General features: G+C 44.5%; 1 protein-coding gene across 1 annotated transcript in view; it reads left to right on the top strand.

Annotated features, from left to right (window-relative positions):
• LOC132383253 (ras-related C3 botulinum toxin substrate 1-like) overlaps nucleotides 1-11817 on the top strand; it is a 115202-nt gene extending 103385 nt beyond the window's left edge. The window contains exons 6-7 of the mRNA XM_059954197.1: nucleotides 2533-2665; nucleotides 7705-11817. Of these exons, the coding sequence (XP_059810180.1) occupies nucleotides 2533-2663 (131 nt within the window). The 3' untranslated portion in view covers nucleotides 2664-2665; nucleotides 7705-11817. The remainder of the gene's footprint in view (nucleotides 1-2532; nucleotides 2666-7704) is intronic.
• The last annotated feature ends 764 nt before the right edge of the window (nucleotides 11818-12581 follow it).

The following is a 12581-nucleotide window of genomic DNA, read 5'->3' as shown; positions in this document are numbered from 1 at the left end:
TTGGGTGGTCCGTTGGTTTTTGTGTGAGGGAGTGGTTGGGTGGGTTTGGGTGATCTGTTAGTTTTTGTGTGAGGGAGGGGTTGGGTGGGTTTGGGTGATCTGTTGGTTTTTGTGTGAGGGAGGGGTTGGGTGGGTTTGGGTGATCTGTTGGTTTTTGTGTGATGGAGGGGTTGGGTGGGTTTGGGTGATCTGTTGGTTTTTGTGTGAGGGAGGGTTTGGGTGGATTTGGGTGATCTGTTGGTTTTTGTGTGAGGGAGGGGTTGGGTGGGTTTGGGTGATCTGTTAGTTTTTGTGTGAGTGAGGGTTTGGGTGGATTTGGGTGATCTGTTGGTTTTTGTGTGAGGGAGGGTTTGGGTGGATTTGGGTGATCTGTTGGTTTTTGTGTGAGGGAGGGGTTGGGTGGGTTTGGGTGATCTGTTAGTTTTTGTGTGAGGGAGGGGTTGGGTGATCTGTTAGTTTTTGTGTGAGGGAGGGGTTGGGTGGGTTTGGGTGATCTGTTGGTTTTTGTGTGAGGGAGGGGTTGGGTGGGTTTGGGTGATCTGTTGGTTTTTGTGTGAGGGAGGGGTTGGGTGGGTTTGGGTGATCTGTTGGTTTTTGTGTGATGGAGGGGTTGGGTGGGTTTGGGTGATCTGTTGGTTTTTGTGTGAGGGAGGGTTTGGGTGGATTTGGGTGATCTGTTGGTTTTTGTGTGAGGGAGGGGTTGGGTGGGTTTGGGTGATCTGTTAGTTTTTGTGTGAGTGAGGGTTTGGGTGGATTTGGGTGATCTGTTGGTTTTTGTGTGAGGGAGGGTTTGGGTGGATTTGGGTGATCTGTTGGTTTTTGTGTGAGGGAGGGGTTGGGTGGGTTTGGGTGATCTGTTAGTTTTTGTGTGAGGGAGGGGTTGGGTGATCTGTTAGTTTTTGTGTGAGGGAGGGGTTGGGTGGGTTTGGGTGATCTGTTGGTTTTTGTGTGAGGGAGGGGTTGGGTGGGTTTGGGTGATCTGTTGGTTTTTGTGTGAGGGAGGGGTTGGGTGGGTTTGGGTGATCTGTTGGTTTTTGTGTGAGGGAGGGGTTGGGTGGGTTTGGGTGATCTGTTAGTTTTTGTGTGAGGGAGGGGTTGGGTGGGTTTGGGTGGTCCGTTGGTTTTTGTGTGAGGGAGGGGTTGGGTGGGTTTGGGTGATCTGTTGGTTTTTGTTTGAGGGAGGGGTTGGGTGGGTTTGGGTGATCTGTTGGTTTTTGTGTGAGGGAGGGGTTGGGTGGGTTTGGGTGATCTGTTGGTTTTTTGTGTGAGGGAGGGGTTGGGTCGGTTTGGGTGATCTGTTGGTTTTTTGTGTGAGGGAGGGGTTGGGTCGGTTTGGGTGATCCGTTGGTTTTTGTGTGAGGGAGGGGTTGGGTGGGTTTGGGTGATCTGTTGGTTTTTGTTTGAGGGAGGGGTTGGGTGGGTTTGGGTGATCTGTTAGTTTTTTGTGTGAGGGAGGGTTTGGGTGGGTTTGGGTGATCTGTTGGTTTTTGTGTGAGGGAGGGGTTGGGTGGGTTTGGGTGATCTGTTGGTTTTTGTGTGAGGGAGGGGTTTTGTGGGTTTGGGTTATTTTGTTTCTTTTTCTTTTCATGGGGAGATTCATGGCTTTTCTTTCAACTACTATGGTTTTTCTGTAATTTATGGCTATCTGGAGAAGACAAATCAGAGTTGTATTCTGCATACTTTGATAATAAACTGAATCTTTGAAACTTTTTAATAGATAGTTTTACTGTGCAAGTGATGTTAGTGTTCTAATTTGTTCTGTATTTCACTTAAATACATAATGTGTTACTGAATTGAATGCCTTTTTTATGCCTTTTTAACTATTTCCATGAAACGTCAGCTAATTGGGCGAAAATGTACTGGGCCTGATGTGTCCCAATTAACCAGAATCTACTGTGCTACCCTGAGATTAATCTTCTTGTGGGCATTCACATTAAATACAAGGAAACACAACGGAATCAATAAAGAACTGCACACAACAAAGTCTAACAACCAACGTGCAAAAGCAAATGCTAAAAAGAGAATAATACAAACTAATAAAATAAATAAAATATTGAGGACGAACACGGAAATCTGCAGATGCTGGAAGTTCAAACAATACACACAAAATGCATCTATACTGTTCCACCGGTATTTTGTGTGTGTTGTTTAAATACTGAGAACCTGAGTTGCAGAGTCCTTGAAAGTGAATCAATTTAGTGTTGGGGTGAGTAAAGTTAGCCACTTGCTGGTGTGGGACTGAAGGTTCCTGCACTTCCTTCCCAATGGCCGCAGTGATAAGAGCACATGGCCTGAAGGAAGGAGTCCTGGATGATGGATGCTGCTTTCCTGTGACACCGCCTCTCGTGGATGTGTTCAGTGAGCTTTAGCTGAGATGGAATGGGCTTGTTTTGTGATCCTGATTCTCAGCCAGTCTAGGAAAACCAACAAGAGGCCAATCATTTGCATTGCTGGGGAAACATTGGCCCAAACATTGCAACAAGCATTTTATTATCGAAGCAATTCCTATATTTTCCTCTTTCTTTGACACAGGTTCCATGAGGTATTTGGAGTGCTCCGCCCTCACCCAGCGAGGACTGAAGACTGTGTTTGATGAGGCCATTCGGGCTGTTCTCTGCCCTGCCCCTGAGGAAAGGTCCAAGAAGAAGTGCCTGCTACTGTAAAGGTGCCTGGTTTTGCTTTGTGAACGAGACACTACGCTGTTGTGTTAGATGTGTACACCTGAATTGGCTCCAGATCTGGGGATGTCTAGTTTCATGGGTATAGGATCCACTGTCTCTTTAGAACAGAGATAAGGAGGAACTTCTTTAGCCAGAGGATGGTTGAATTTGTGGAATTTATTGCCACAGATGGCTGTGGAGGTCAAATCATTGGGTATATTTAAAGTACAGTTTGATAAGGTTATTGATTAGTCAGGGTTTCAAAGGTTATAGGGAGAAGGCAGGAGAATGGATTGACAAGGATAACAAACTAGCCATGGTGGATGGTAGAACAGAAAAATTCAATTGGCTGGATGACCTAATTCTATGTCATTGCCTTATCTTTATCACATAGAAACATAAAAAATCTACAGCACAGTACAGGCCCTTTGGCCCACAAAGCTGTGCTGAACATGTCCTTACCTGAGAAATTACCTCAGGTTACCCATAGCCCTCTATTTTTCTAAGCTCCATATATCTGTACAGAAGTCTCTTAAAAGACCCTATTGTATCCGCCTCCACCACCATCACCAGCAGCCCATTCCACGCACTCACCACTCTCTGCATAAAAAAACTTACCTCTGACATCTCCTCTGTGCCTACTTTAAAACTGTGCCCTCTCGTGTTAGCCATTTCAGCCCTGGGAAAAAGCCACATCCACATGATCAATGCCTTTCATCATCTTGTACATCTCTATCAGGTCACCTCTCATCCTCCATCGCTCCAAGGAGAAAAGGCCGAGTCCACTCAGCCTATTTTCAAAAGGCACGCTTTTAAATCCTTGGAAATCTCACCCTTTCTATGGTTTCCACATCCGTCCTTGTAGTGAGGTGACCAGAACTGAGCACAGTACTCCAAGTGGTGTCTGACCAGGGTCCTATATAGCTGCAATATTACCTCTCGGCTCCTAAACTCAATCCTACGACTGATGAAGGCCAATACACCATACGCCTTCTTGACCACAGAGTCGACCTGCGCAGCAGTTTTGAGTGTCCTATGGACTCGGACCCCAAGATCCCACTGATCCTCCACACTGCCAAGAGTCTTGCCATTAATACTATATTCTGCCATCATATTTGACCTACCAAAATGAGCCACCTCACACTTATCTGGGTTGAACTCCATCTGCCACTTCTCAGCCCAGTTTTGCATCCTGTCAATGTCCTGCTGTAACCTCTGACAGCCCTCCACACTATCCTCAACACCTCCAACCTTTGTGTCATCAGCAAATTTACTAATCCATACCTCCACTTCCTCATCCAGGTCATTTATAAAAATCACGAAGAGAAGGGGTCCCAGAACAAATTCCTGAGGCACTCCACTGGTTTGCCTTCTGTGGGCAAGCCAGTTCTGGATCCACAAAGCAATGTCCCCTTGGATCCCATGCCTCCTTACTTTCTCAAAAAGCCTCACATGGGGTACCTTGTCAAATGCCTTGCTAAAATCCATATACACTACACCTACTGCTCTACCTTCATTGGTGTTTAGTCACATCCTCAAAAAATTTGATGTGGCTCGTAAGGCGTGACCAGCGCTTGATAAAGCCATGCTGACCATTTCTAATCATTTTACGTCTCTCCAAGTGTTCATAAATCCTGTCTCTCAGGATCTTCTCCATCATCCTACCAACCACTGAAGTAAAACTCACTGGTCTATAATTTCCTGGGCTATCTCTACTCCCTTTCTTGAATAATAGAAAAACATCCACAAGCCTCCAATCCTCTGGAACTTCTCCCATCTCCATTGATGATGTAAAGATCATTGTCAGAGGCTCAGCAATCTCTTCCCTCACCTCCCACAGTAGCCTGTGGTACATCTCGTCCAGTCCCGGTGACTTATCAAACTTGATGCTTTCCAAAAGCTCCAGCACATCCTCTTTCTTAATAACTACATGTCCAAGCTTTTCAGTCCACTGTAAGTCATCCCTGCAATCGCAAAGATCCTTTTCCGTAGTGAATACTGAAGCACAGTATTCATTAAGTACCTCTGCTGTCTCCTCCAGTTATATACATATTTGTCCACTGTTACACTTGATTGGTCCTATTCTCTCATGTTTTATCCTCTTGCTCTTCATGTACTTGTAGAATGCCTGGAGGTTTTCTTTAATCCTTTCTGCCAAGGTCTTCTTATGGCCCCTTCTGGCTCTCCTAATTTCATTCTTAAACTCCTTCCTGCTAGCCTTATATTCTTCTAGATCTCTATCATTCCCTAGTTTTTTGAACCTTTCATTAGCTCTTCTTATTGACTAGATTTACAACAGCTTTTGTACACCATGGTTCCTGTACACAACCACCCTTTCCCTGTCTCACTGGAATGTGCCTATTCAGAACTCCACACAAATATCCCCTGAACATTTGCCACGTTCCTGCTGTACATTTCCCTGAGAACGTTTCCAATTTAAGCTTCCAATTTCCTGCCTGATTGCCTCATATTTCCCCTTAAATTCCCCCTTCCAATTAACCGCTTTCCTAACTTGTCTGTTCCTATCCCTCTCCAATGTTATGGTAAAGGAGATAGAATTGTGATCACTATCTCCAAAATGCTCCCCCACTGAGAGATCTGACACCTGACCAGGTTCATTTCCCAACTCCAGATCAAGTACAGATTCTCCTCTTGTAGGTTTATCTATGTATTCTGTCAGGAAACCTTTTTGAACACACCTAACAAACTCCACCCCAGCTAAACCCTTTGCTCTAGGGACATGCCAATCAATATTTGGGAAATTAAAATCTCCCACCACAACAACCCTGTTATTATTACAGGGTTATAATAACCCTGAATCTGTCTCCCTATCTGATCCTCGATGTCCCTGTTACTATTGGGTGGTCTATAAAAAAAACACCCAGTAAAGTTATTGACCCCTTCCTGTTCCTAACTTCCACTCACAGAAACTCAGTAGACAATTCCTCCATGTCTTCCTCCTTTACTGCTACTATCTCTGATCAACAGTGCCACACCCCACCTCTTTTGCCTCCCTCCCTATCCTTTCTGAAACATCTAAAGTCTGGCACTCGGAGTAGTCATTCCTGCCCTTGAGCCATCCAAGTATCTGTAATGGCCACAACATCATAGCTCCAAGTTCTGATCCAAGCTCATTCACTTTGTTCATAATACTTCTTGCATTAAATTAGACACATCTCAAATCATCAGTCTGAGCACATCCCTTCTCTATCACCTGCCTATCCTTCCTCTCGCACCATCTCCAAGCTTTCTCTATTTGTGAGCCAACAGCCTGTTCCTCCATCTCTTCAGTTCGGTTCCCACTCCCCAGCAATTCTAGTTTAAACTCCCCCCAATAGCCTTATCATACCTCCCCGCCAGAATATTGCTCCCCCTCGGATTCAAGTACAATCCGTCCTTTTTGTACAGGTCACACCTGCCCCAAAGGAGGTCCCAGTGAACCAGAAATCTGAATCTCTGCCCCCTGCTCCAGTCCCTCAGCCACGCATTAATCCTCCACCTCACTCTATTCCTATACTCACCGTCACGTGGCACAGGCAGTAATCCCGAGATTACTACCTTTGTGGTTCTGCTTCTCAACTTCCTTGCTAATTCCCTGTAGTCTGCTTTCAGGACCTCCTCCCTTTCCCTGCCTATGTCGTTGGTATAAATATGTACTATAATCTCTGGCTGTTCTCCTTCCTACTTCAGGATATCGTAGTCGCGATCAGAAATGTCCCAGACCCTGGCACCTGGGAGGCAAACTACCATCCGTGTTTCTTTCCTGTGTCCACAGAATCACCTGTCTGACCCCCTGACTATAGAGTCCCCGATCACTGCTGCCATCCTCTTCCTTTCCCTAATGCGAAACATAACCATACAGTGAGAATGTGCCATTTGCATTAATGACCACCACACCCATGGATGCGCTGGGGACAGCCTGCGAATGCCAACTTAGCATGCCCACAATGTTCCATAGAATAACACAATCAGCAACAGGAAATCGAGCCCCTCCTCCACCCACTCAGTCACACACACACACACAGGCAGGCCTACAGCCCCAGGGCAGGCCTCCACTGAACTTAAAAGACCCTGGTCTAAGGAGGTGCCCCAGCCAGTATTGTGGGGAGGTTGAGGGAAGATCTGCTGCAGGCCAGTACTGAGGGTATAACATGCACCTTTGACTGCTGGCACAAGTTCAAAGCTCTCTCCACTCGGTGATTTTTGTTAGGGCCAGAGGAATCAAAGATGCTCTCCTGCACACCACTGTTGTAATGAGTTACTGTCACCCTCCTGTCAGTCTGACCTTTCCCCTCCCGCTTCTCTCATTGACACTCACTGGATGGTTTTTTTTTGCTTTTCGCACTATTTGCTAAAAACCCCAGTGACTGTTGTGTGTAAAAATTCCAGATCAACAGTTTCTGAGATACTCAAACCACCCCATCTGGCACCAACAATCAATCCATGGTCAAAGTCACTTAGATCACATTTCTTCCCCATTCTGATGTTTGGTCTGAACTACAATTGAACTTCTTGACCGTGTCAGCATGCTCTTATACATTGAGTTACTGCCACATGATTGGCTGATTAGGTATTTGCATTAAAAGCAGGTGTGTAGATGTACCTAATAAAGTGGCCATTGAGTGCATGTAATGTGGAAGGGGATCCATTTGTGAGAGATCAGGAAATTAAATGCTATGGCATAGAGGAAGAGATGAGCCTTGGCCTATCAGCCATGTTCGTACTGAATACAGGAGGCCGGAGGGGCCTATTTTCTTGTCCTTTTTTGGATCAGGTGACCCCTTCGTTATGAGGATGGGAGTTTACATTCCTATAAAATGCCTAGATTTTCCATAACATGGCTAGGGTCAAGAAATGAGTGTTTATTTGATATTTATTAGTTGACTTTTTCCATGTAAATTCCACAAGGGAGTACTTTTATTCTGTGCATCAAATTTTCAGACAGTGAGTTGTAAGTCTTGCAGGGGAGAGTTTTGGTTACACAGGGTTGCTGGTGCTCAACACTGTCACTATAACTCCTGTCTGATTTCTCTCACTATTGCAGTTGTATGGATGCCACATAGCCAATAACCAAGCCAAGGAATTCTACCAGAGGAAGCACCATCAAGCCTTATGCGGATGAATGATGCCTTTTGTAACATATTTGGGGTTGTTTAATTACGTTTCTTAGAACGTTTCATTTCATTTTGTTTTATAAAATTCTAGGTTGATCCAAAAAAAATCTTTTATTTTTGCTTGCGCATTTGTTGCCAGTTCTGTTAATTAAACAGAATTCACACCCAGTTGAAACATATTATATAGCAGCTTAATGTTGAAAAACATCCTATAAAATATGTGAACCAAGAACATTATTTAACTTATTTTCCTCTTCCTGCTGGGCCCTCTTTCACCACTCCCTATAAAACCAGAAGCAATTAAACCGAATGAAGATATCTGGGAGGACATAGGAGGGTTTTATCAGTTCAAAAAGGAGGCTTCTGTACATTTTAATACTGAAAAGCTATCCCCAACAACTGTCCAAATTGAGGACCCCTAAAATGACTCCAGCAAAGGTCTTGGCCAATTTGTGGAAGATGGGGATTGGGGGATAAGTGGGGCCTAATTTGGAATATTGTGTGTCACCTACCAACAGAAAAGATGATTACAACATTGACAGGGTACATGGAAAATTTACAAGGATGTTGCCAGGTCTGGAGGACCCAAGTTAGAAGGAAAGATTGAACAGGTTAGGACTTTATTCCCTAGATTGAGAGGAGATTTGAAAGAGGTATGCAAAATTATGAGGGATATAGGTAGGGTAAATGCAAGCAAGCTTTTTTCACTGAGGTTGGGTTTGACTACAACCAGAGGTCATGGGTTAAGGGTGAAAAGTGAGAGGTGTAAGGTGACATGAGGGGAAATTTCTTCACTCAGAGGGTCGTGAGAGTGTGAAATGAGCTGCCAGCACAAGTGCTCAAGTGAGATCGATTTCAGCATTTAAGAGGAGTTTGGATGGTAGGGATATGGAGGGCAGGTCGATAGGAGCAGGCAGTTTAAATGGTTCAGCGAGACTAGATGGGCCGAAGGGCCTATTTAAGTGCTGTACTTTTCTATGCTAATAACTTTCAGAGCCAGTGTGCTAATTAGGAGCAAAAATAAGACACCCAGCCCCTTGAGTCAGTTCTGTCTGTCTGTAACCTTGGTTCCATGTTCCATTTGACCCCCCTCCCCCCCGTAACTTAACTTTGCTTGTGGAAAATCTATCTACTTCTGCCTTAAAGTTATCTAGAGACGTTTGTTTCCACTGCCCACTAAGGAAGAGCGTTCAATCCTTTCAAAAAAGAAATTGCCTTTGATGAGAGACCTCTCAAATATTTACTCTTCAGTTTATAGTCTCCCACAAGAGGCAATGCTGTCTCCAGATCCACCATCAGCATCATATTGTGCTACTTTGTAACAGTTAGTTTCTGGGTCAAAAAGTTGTTTAATACTTCACAAAAAAAACCCCAGACAACCCTGGAAACTCTGCAAGTGAGCTGAGGGAGAGACTGGAGTGTGGGAGTGAATCTGACAATCTGGCCCCCATGGCAGAGGCCTCTTGCAAAAGGTTCTGCAGTTTCTGCTGAATCTCGGGTTAGGTAGGGCCCTTGCTTGTAGCATTGTTGGACACAGATTCCTGCCATATCAGTACCAATATGTTGGTCACAGCACGAAAAATCTAACAGTATGAGCATCAATTGCTCTAACTTCCAAAAAATTCACTCCCTCACCCTCCTCATTTTCCATTCTCTGTTCTGGCTTCCCTCTAAACCCTTCTCTTCTCCTCAGCTGCCCATTACCTCCTACTGGTGTCCCTCCTCCTTCCCTTTCTACCCTAGTCTACTCTCCAATTTCTCCTTCAGCCATTAACCTTTTCCACCAATCACCTCCCAGCTTCCCACTTCATCTCCATTTCCCCCATCCATCCCTCACCTGGTTCCACCTATGACCTCCTAGCTTGTACTCTCCCCATCTTCTTGTTTTGGTGTCTTCCTCTTCCTTGCCAGTCCTAGTGAAGAGTCTCAGCACAAGATGTTGGCCCTTTATTCCTCTTCGTAGGCCTGGTGAGTTCACCCAGCATTTTGTGTGTGTTACTGCAGGTACAGGCCCTTTGGCTCAGTGAACCCATGCCAACCGATGGGCCCATGCAGATAGTCACGATTTCCTGTGTCCGACCCAAGCTGCACCCCTCCAAATGCCTCTTAAATGATAAAATTGTATCTACCTCACCAAAAATGGTGCCTCGTGGGTCTCTTTTAAATCTTTTCCCTCTCACCGTAAATCTGTGTCCCCTAGTTTCGGACTCCCCTATCCAGGAGAAAATACTGTTACTGTCCACCTTTTCTGTGCCCCTCAGAATTTGAAGCACTTCCATGAAGTCACTCCTCATTCTTGTTTTAAGGGATTTAATTTAGAAAAGGTTTAATGTGATTCCCATTTTTCAGTATTCTTCCCTAAAATGTTGTGCGTGTGTGTGTTGGGGGGTAAGAAACCCTCTGCCTCCATCACCTCACTCCCCCCTCTCACCCTCTTCTTCCCCCTTCCCCCCTCCCCACCCCCAACCCCCTCTTCTTCCCCCAAAAAGTGCTTTCACATGTACAGTTTTTAATTCCAAGCTAATGGCAAATGGATGAAAGGAAAATAAAGGGCTTTAGGGGAGAAAGGGGTGAGCTTGATCTTTGTTGGATCAAACTGAGAAATCACTTTACACTTGTGTTCAAAACATAGGCAATTTGTTTTTAAAAATGGTGTGCACCAGGAGACAGGCTGAACCTGGTCTCGGGGGGCATGAATTTGGTATGGGTTTTACACTCTCAGTTGAGGAGATTACCAGTGAAAGTACATTTGATAACAGAATGGTGGCAACAGGAGGACTGAATTAACTAACAGACTGGGTCCTGATTACAGAATAACGATCTAACGGCCAATCCAATTTTCTGTTACCACAATGGGTACTCTAACATAATTAGTGAAGTTCCTGAAACGTGGGTGGTGTTGCTGCTGCATTCCATGTCTCTATTTTTGTCTGTGGTTTCCTGTTACTGCATTAACACAATCCACATCACTGTTTTACTAGTTAATAACCCTCTCCATTCTTCCCCCACAACAAATTTAGAATAGGCTAAAAGGCTGGCACAACACCCTGTACCATTTATTGTGCTATGTTAAATTGTGTCAGAAAATAACAAATTATTCCTCCATTAAAGTCACGTGTATAAAAATGGAGAGGTGGGATTAAAGAGAGGTTCAGAAACGGGTAGTGTCAGAAGTAGCTTTGCGCTCATTATTTTCGGAAACTGCAGATGAAATTAGAACAGGCTTACAGGTCAGGCAGCATCTGGGGAGAAGGAAGCAGCAGATGACCTTTCCTCAGATTAATCTCCTTCGCAGTAGGACAGGAAGGTGATACATGACTCCTAACCTCCTTTATAATTTCTTTATCCTCTTGTAACAACCAGGTGGGCAGGACCTATTTACAATGGAGAGATGATGTCATCATCTTAACTTCGGTTAATCGTTTTCCATTCCATTTCTGAGAGATTAAGATTAGCTTTATTTGTCACATATACATCAAGACATAGTGAAGTGTGTTGCTTGCGTCAAATCAAGTCAACAAGGATTGTGCTGGAGGCTTCTGATGCCAACGTGGCTTGCCCACAAGTCGCTAATCCTAATCTGTAAACTTTTGGAATGTGGGAGGAAATCAAATCACATGGCGGACAGGCAAACTTCTCACAGGCTATGGCAGGAATTGGACCTCAATCGCTGAAAATTCTGGGAGCCATTTCCTTAGATTTTGGAGGGATGGTAAAGTTCAACAATGTTGTCCCTGAAAAGAGTTCCTTTCCAAACATTCCCTGCATTCTGTTAAATGTCCTGGTTAAAAATGCTCCCTCCCCACCCACCCTGGTGCACCAGCCGTGGTGACAGGATTGACTGTAGCCTAAGGTCATCTACTTAGTGTTAGTTACAATTTCTTCCTTTAAGTTTCTGATCTAGTTGCTACCCTGCTAGTTCATTGTATGTGTTCCATTTTTATTACAAAGAATAATAAAGTTGTGAGGACAAGCTATTGCTGCTGGTGATGAGCCATGTATGAACTTCGATACGTCTTTTCTAATAAAATGAGCATTCTAAACCTGGCCTTACTTGTTTCTGTTTTAAAACACAAGGGATTCAGCAGATGCTGGAAATCCAGAGCAATGCAAACACACACTGTCAGCATCTATGGAGAGGAATAAACAGTTGACATTTGGACTGTGACTCTTCTTCGGGTCTGGAAAGAAAATGGGAAGAAGTACAAGGTGGCTTCTCCTCCCCCTTCTTTCTTTTCCCATTCCCGCTCTCCTCTTACAACTTCTCTTTTCCTCACCTGCCCATCACCACCCTCTGGTTCTCCTTCCCTTTCTTCTTTGGCTTACTCTCCTTTCCTATTAAGTCCCTTCTTCTTCAGCCCTTTATCTTTAATACATATTGCAGCTGAGCTTCTCACAATATTTGCCCCCAGCCTTCCCACCTGCCCCCTCAGATGGTCCCTCCAGAGGCCAGATTGTACTCTTTGCCCTTCAACTTATTCTGACTTCTACCCTCTTCCTTTTCAATACTGAAGAAGGGGCTTGGCCTGAAATATCAACTGTTTTGTTTTCCAGTGTTTTGCCTCTCGTCAGTTTCTTTCTCATGTCCCACCCCTTCCACATCATAAGACATAGGAGCAATATACAGCCAAGTCTACTCCACCATTCCAACTTGGCTGATTTATTATCCCTTTGTGTTGAAGAACCAGGTAGGATTCAGAAGGACTTGGACAGATTAGGAGAATGGGTAAGACAGTGGCGAAGTACATGCTCATGCACTTTGGTCGTAGAAATAAATGTTCTGACTATTTTCTAAATGGGGAAAAAA

Source organism: Hypanus sabinus, chromosome 29 (genome assembly GCF_030144855.1).
Source record: "Hypanus sabinus isolate sHypSab1 chromosome 29, sHypSab1.hap1, whole genome shotgun sequence".
NCBI classification, from domain to species: Eukaryota; Metazoa; Chordata; class Chondrichthyes; order Myliobatiformes; family Dasyatidae; genus Hypanus; species Hypanus sabinus.
This window is presented reverse-complemented; position numbering and strand designations above follow the sequence as displayed.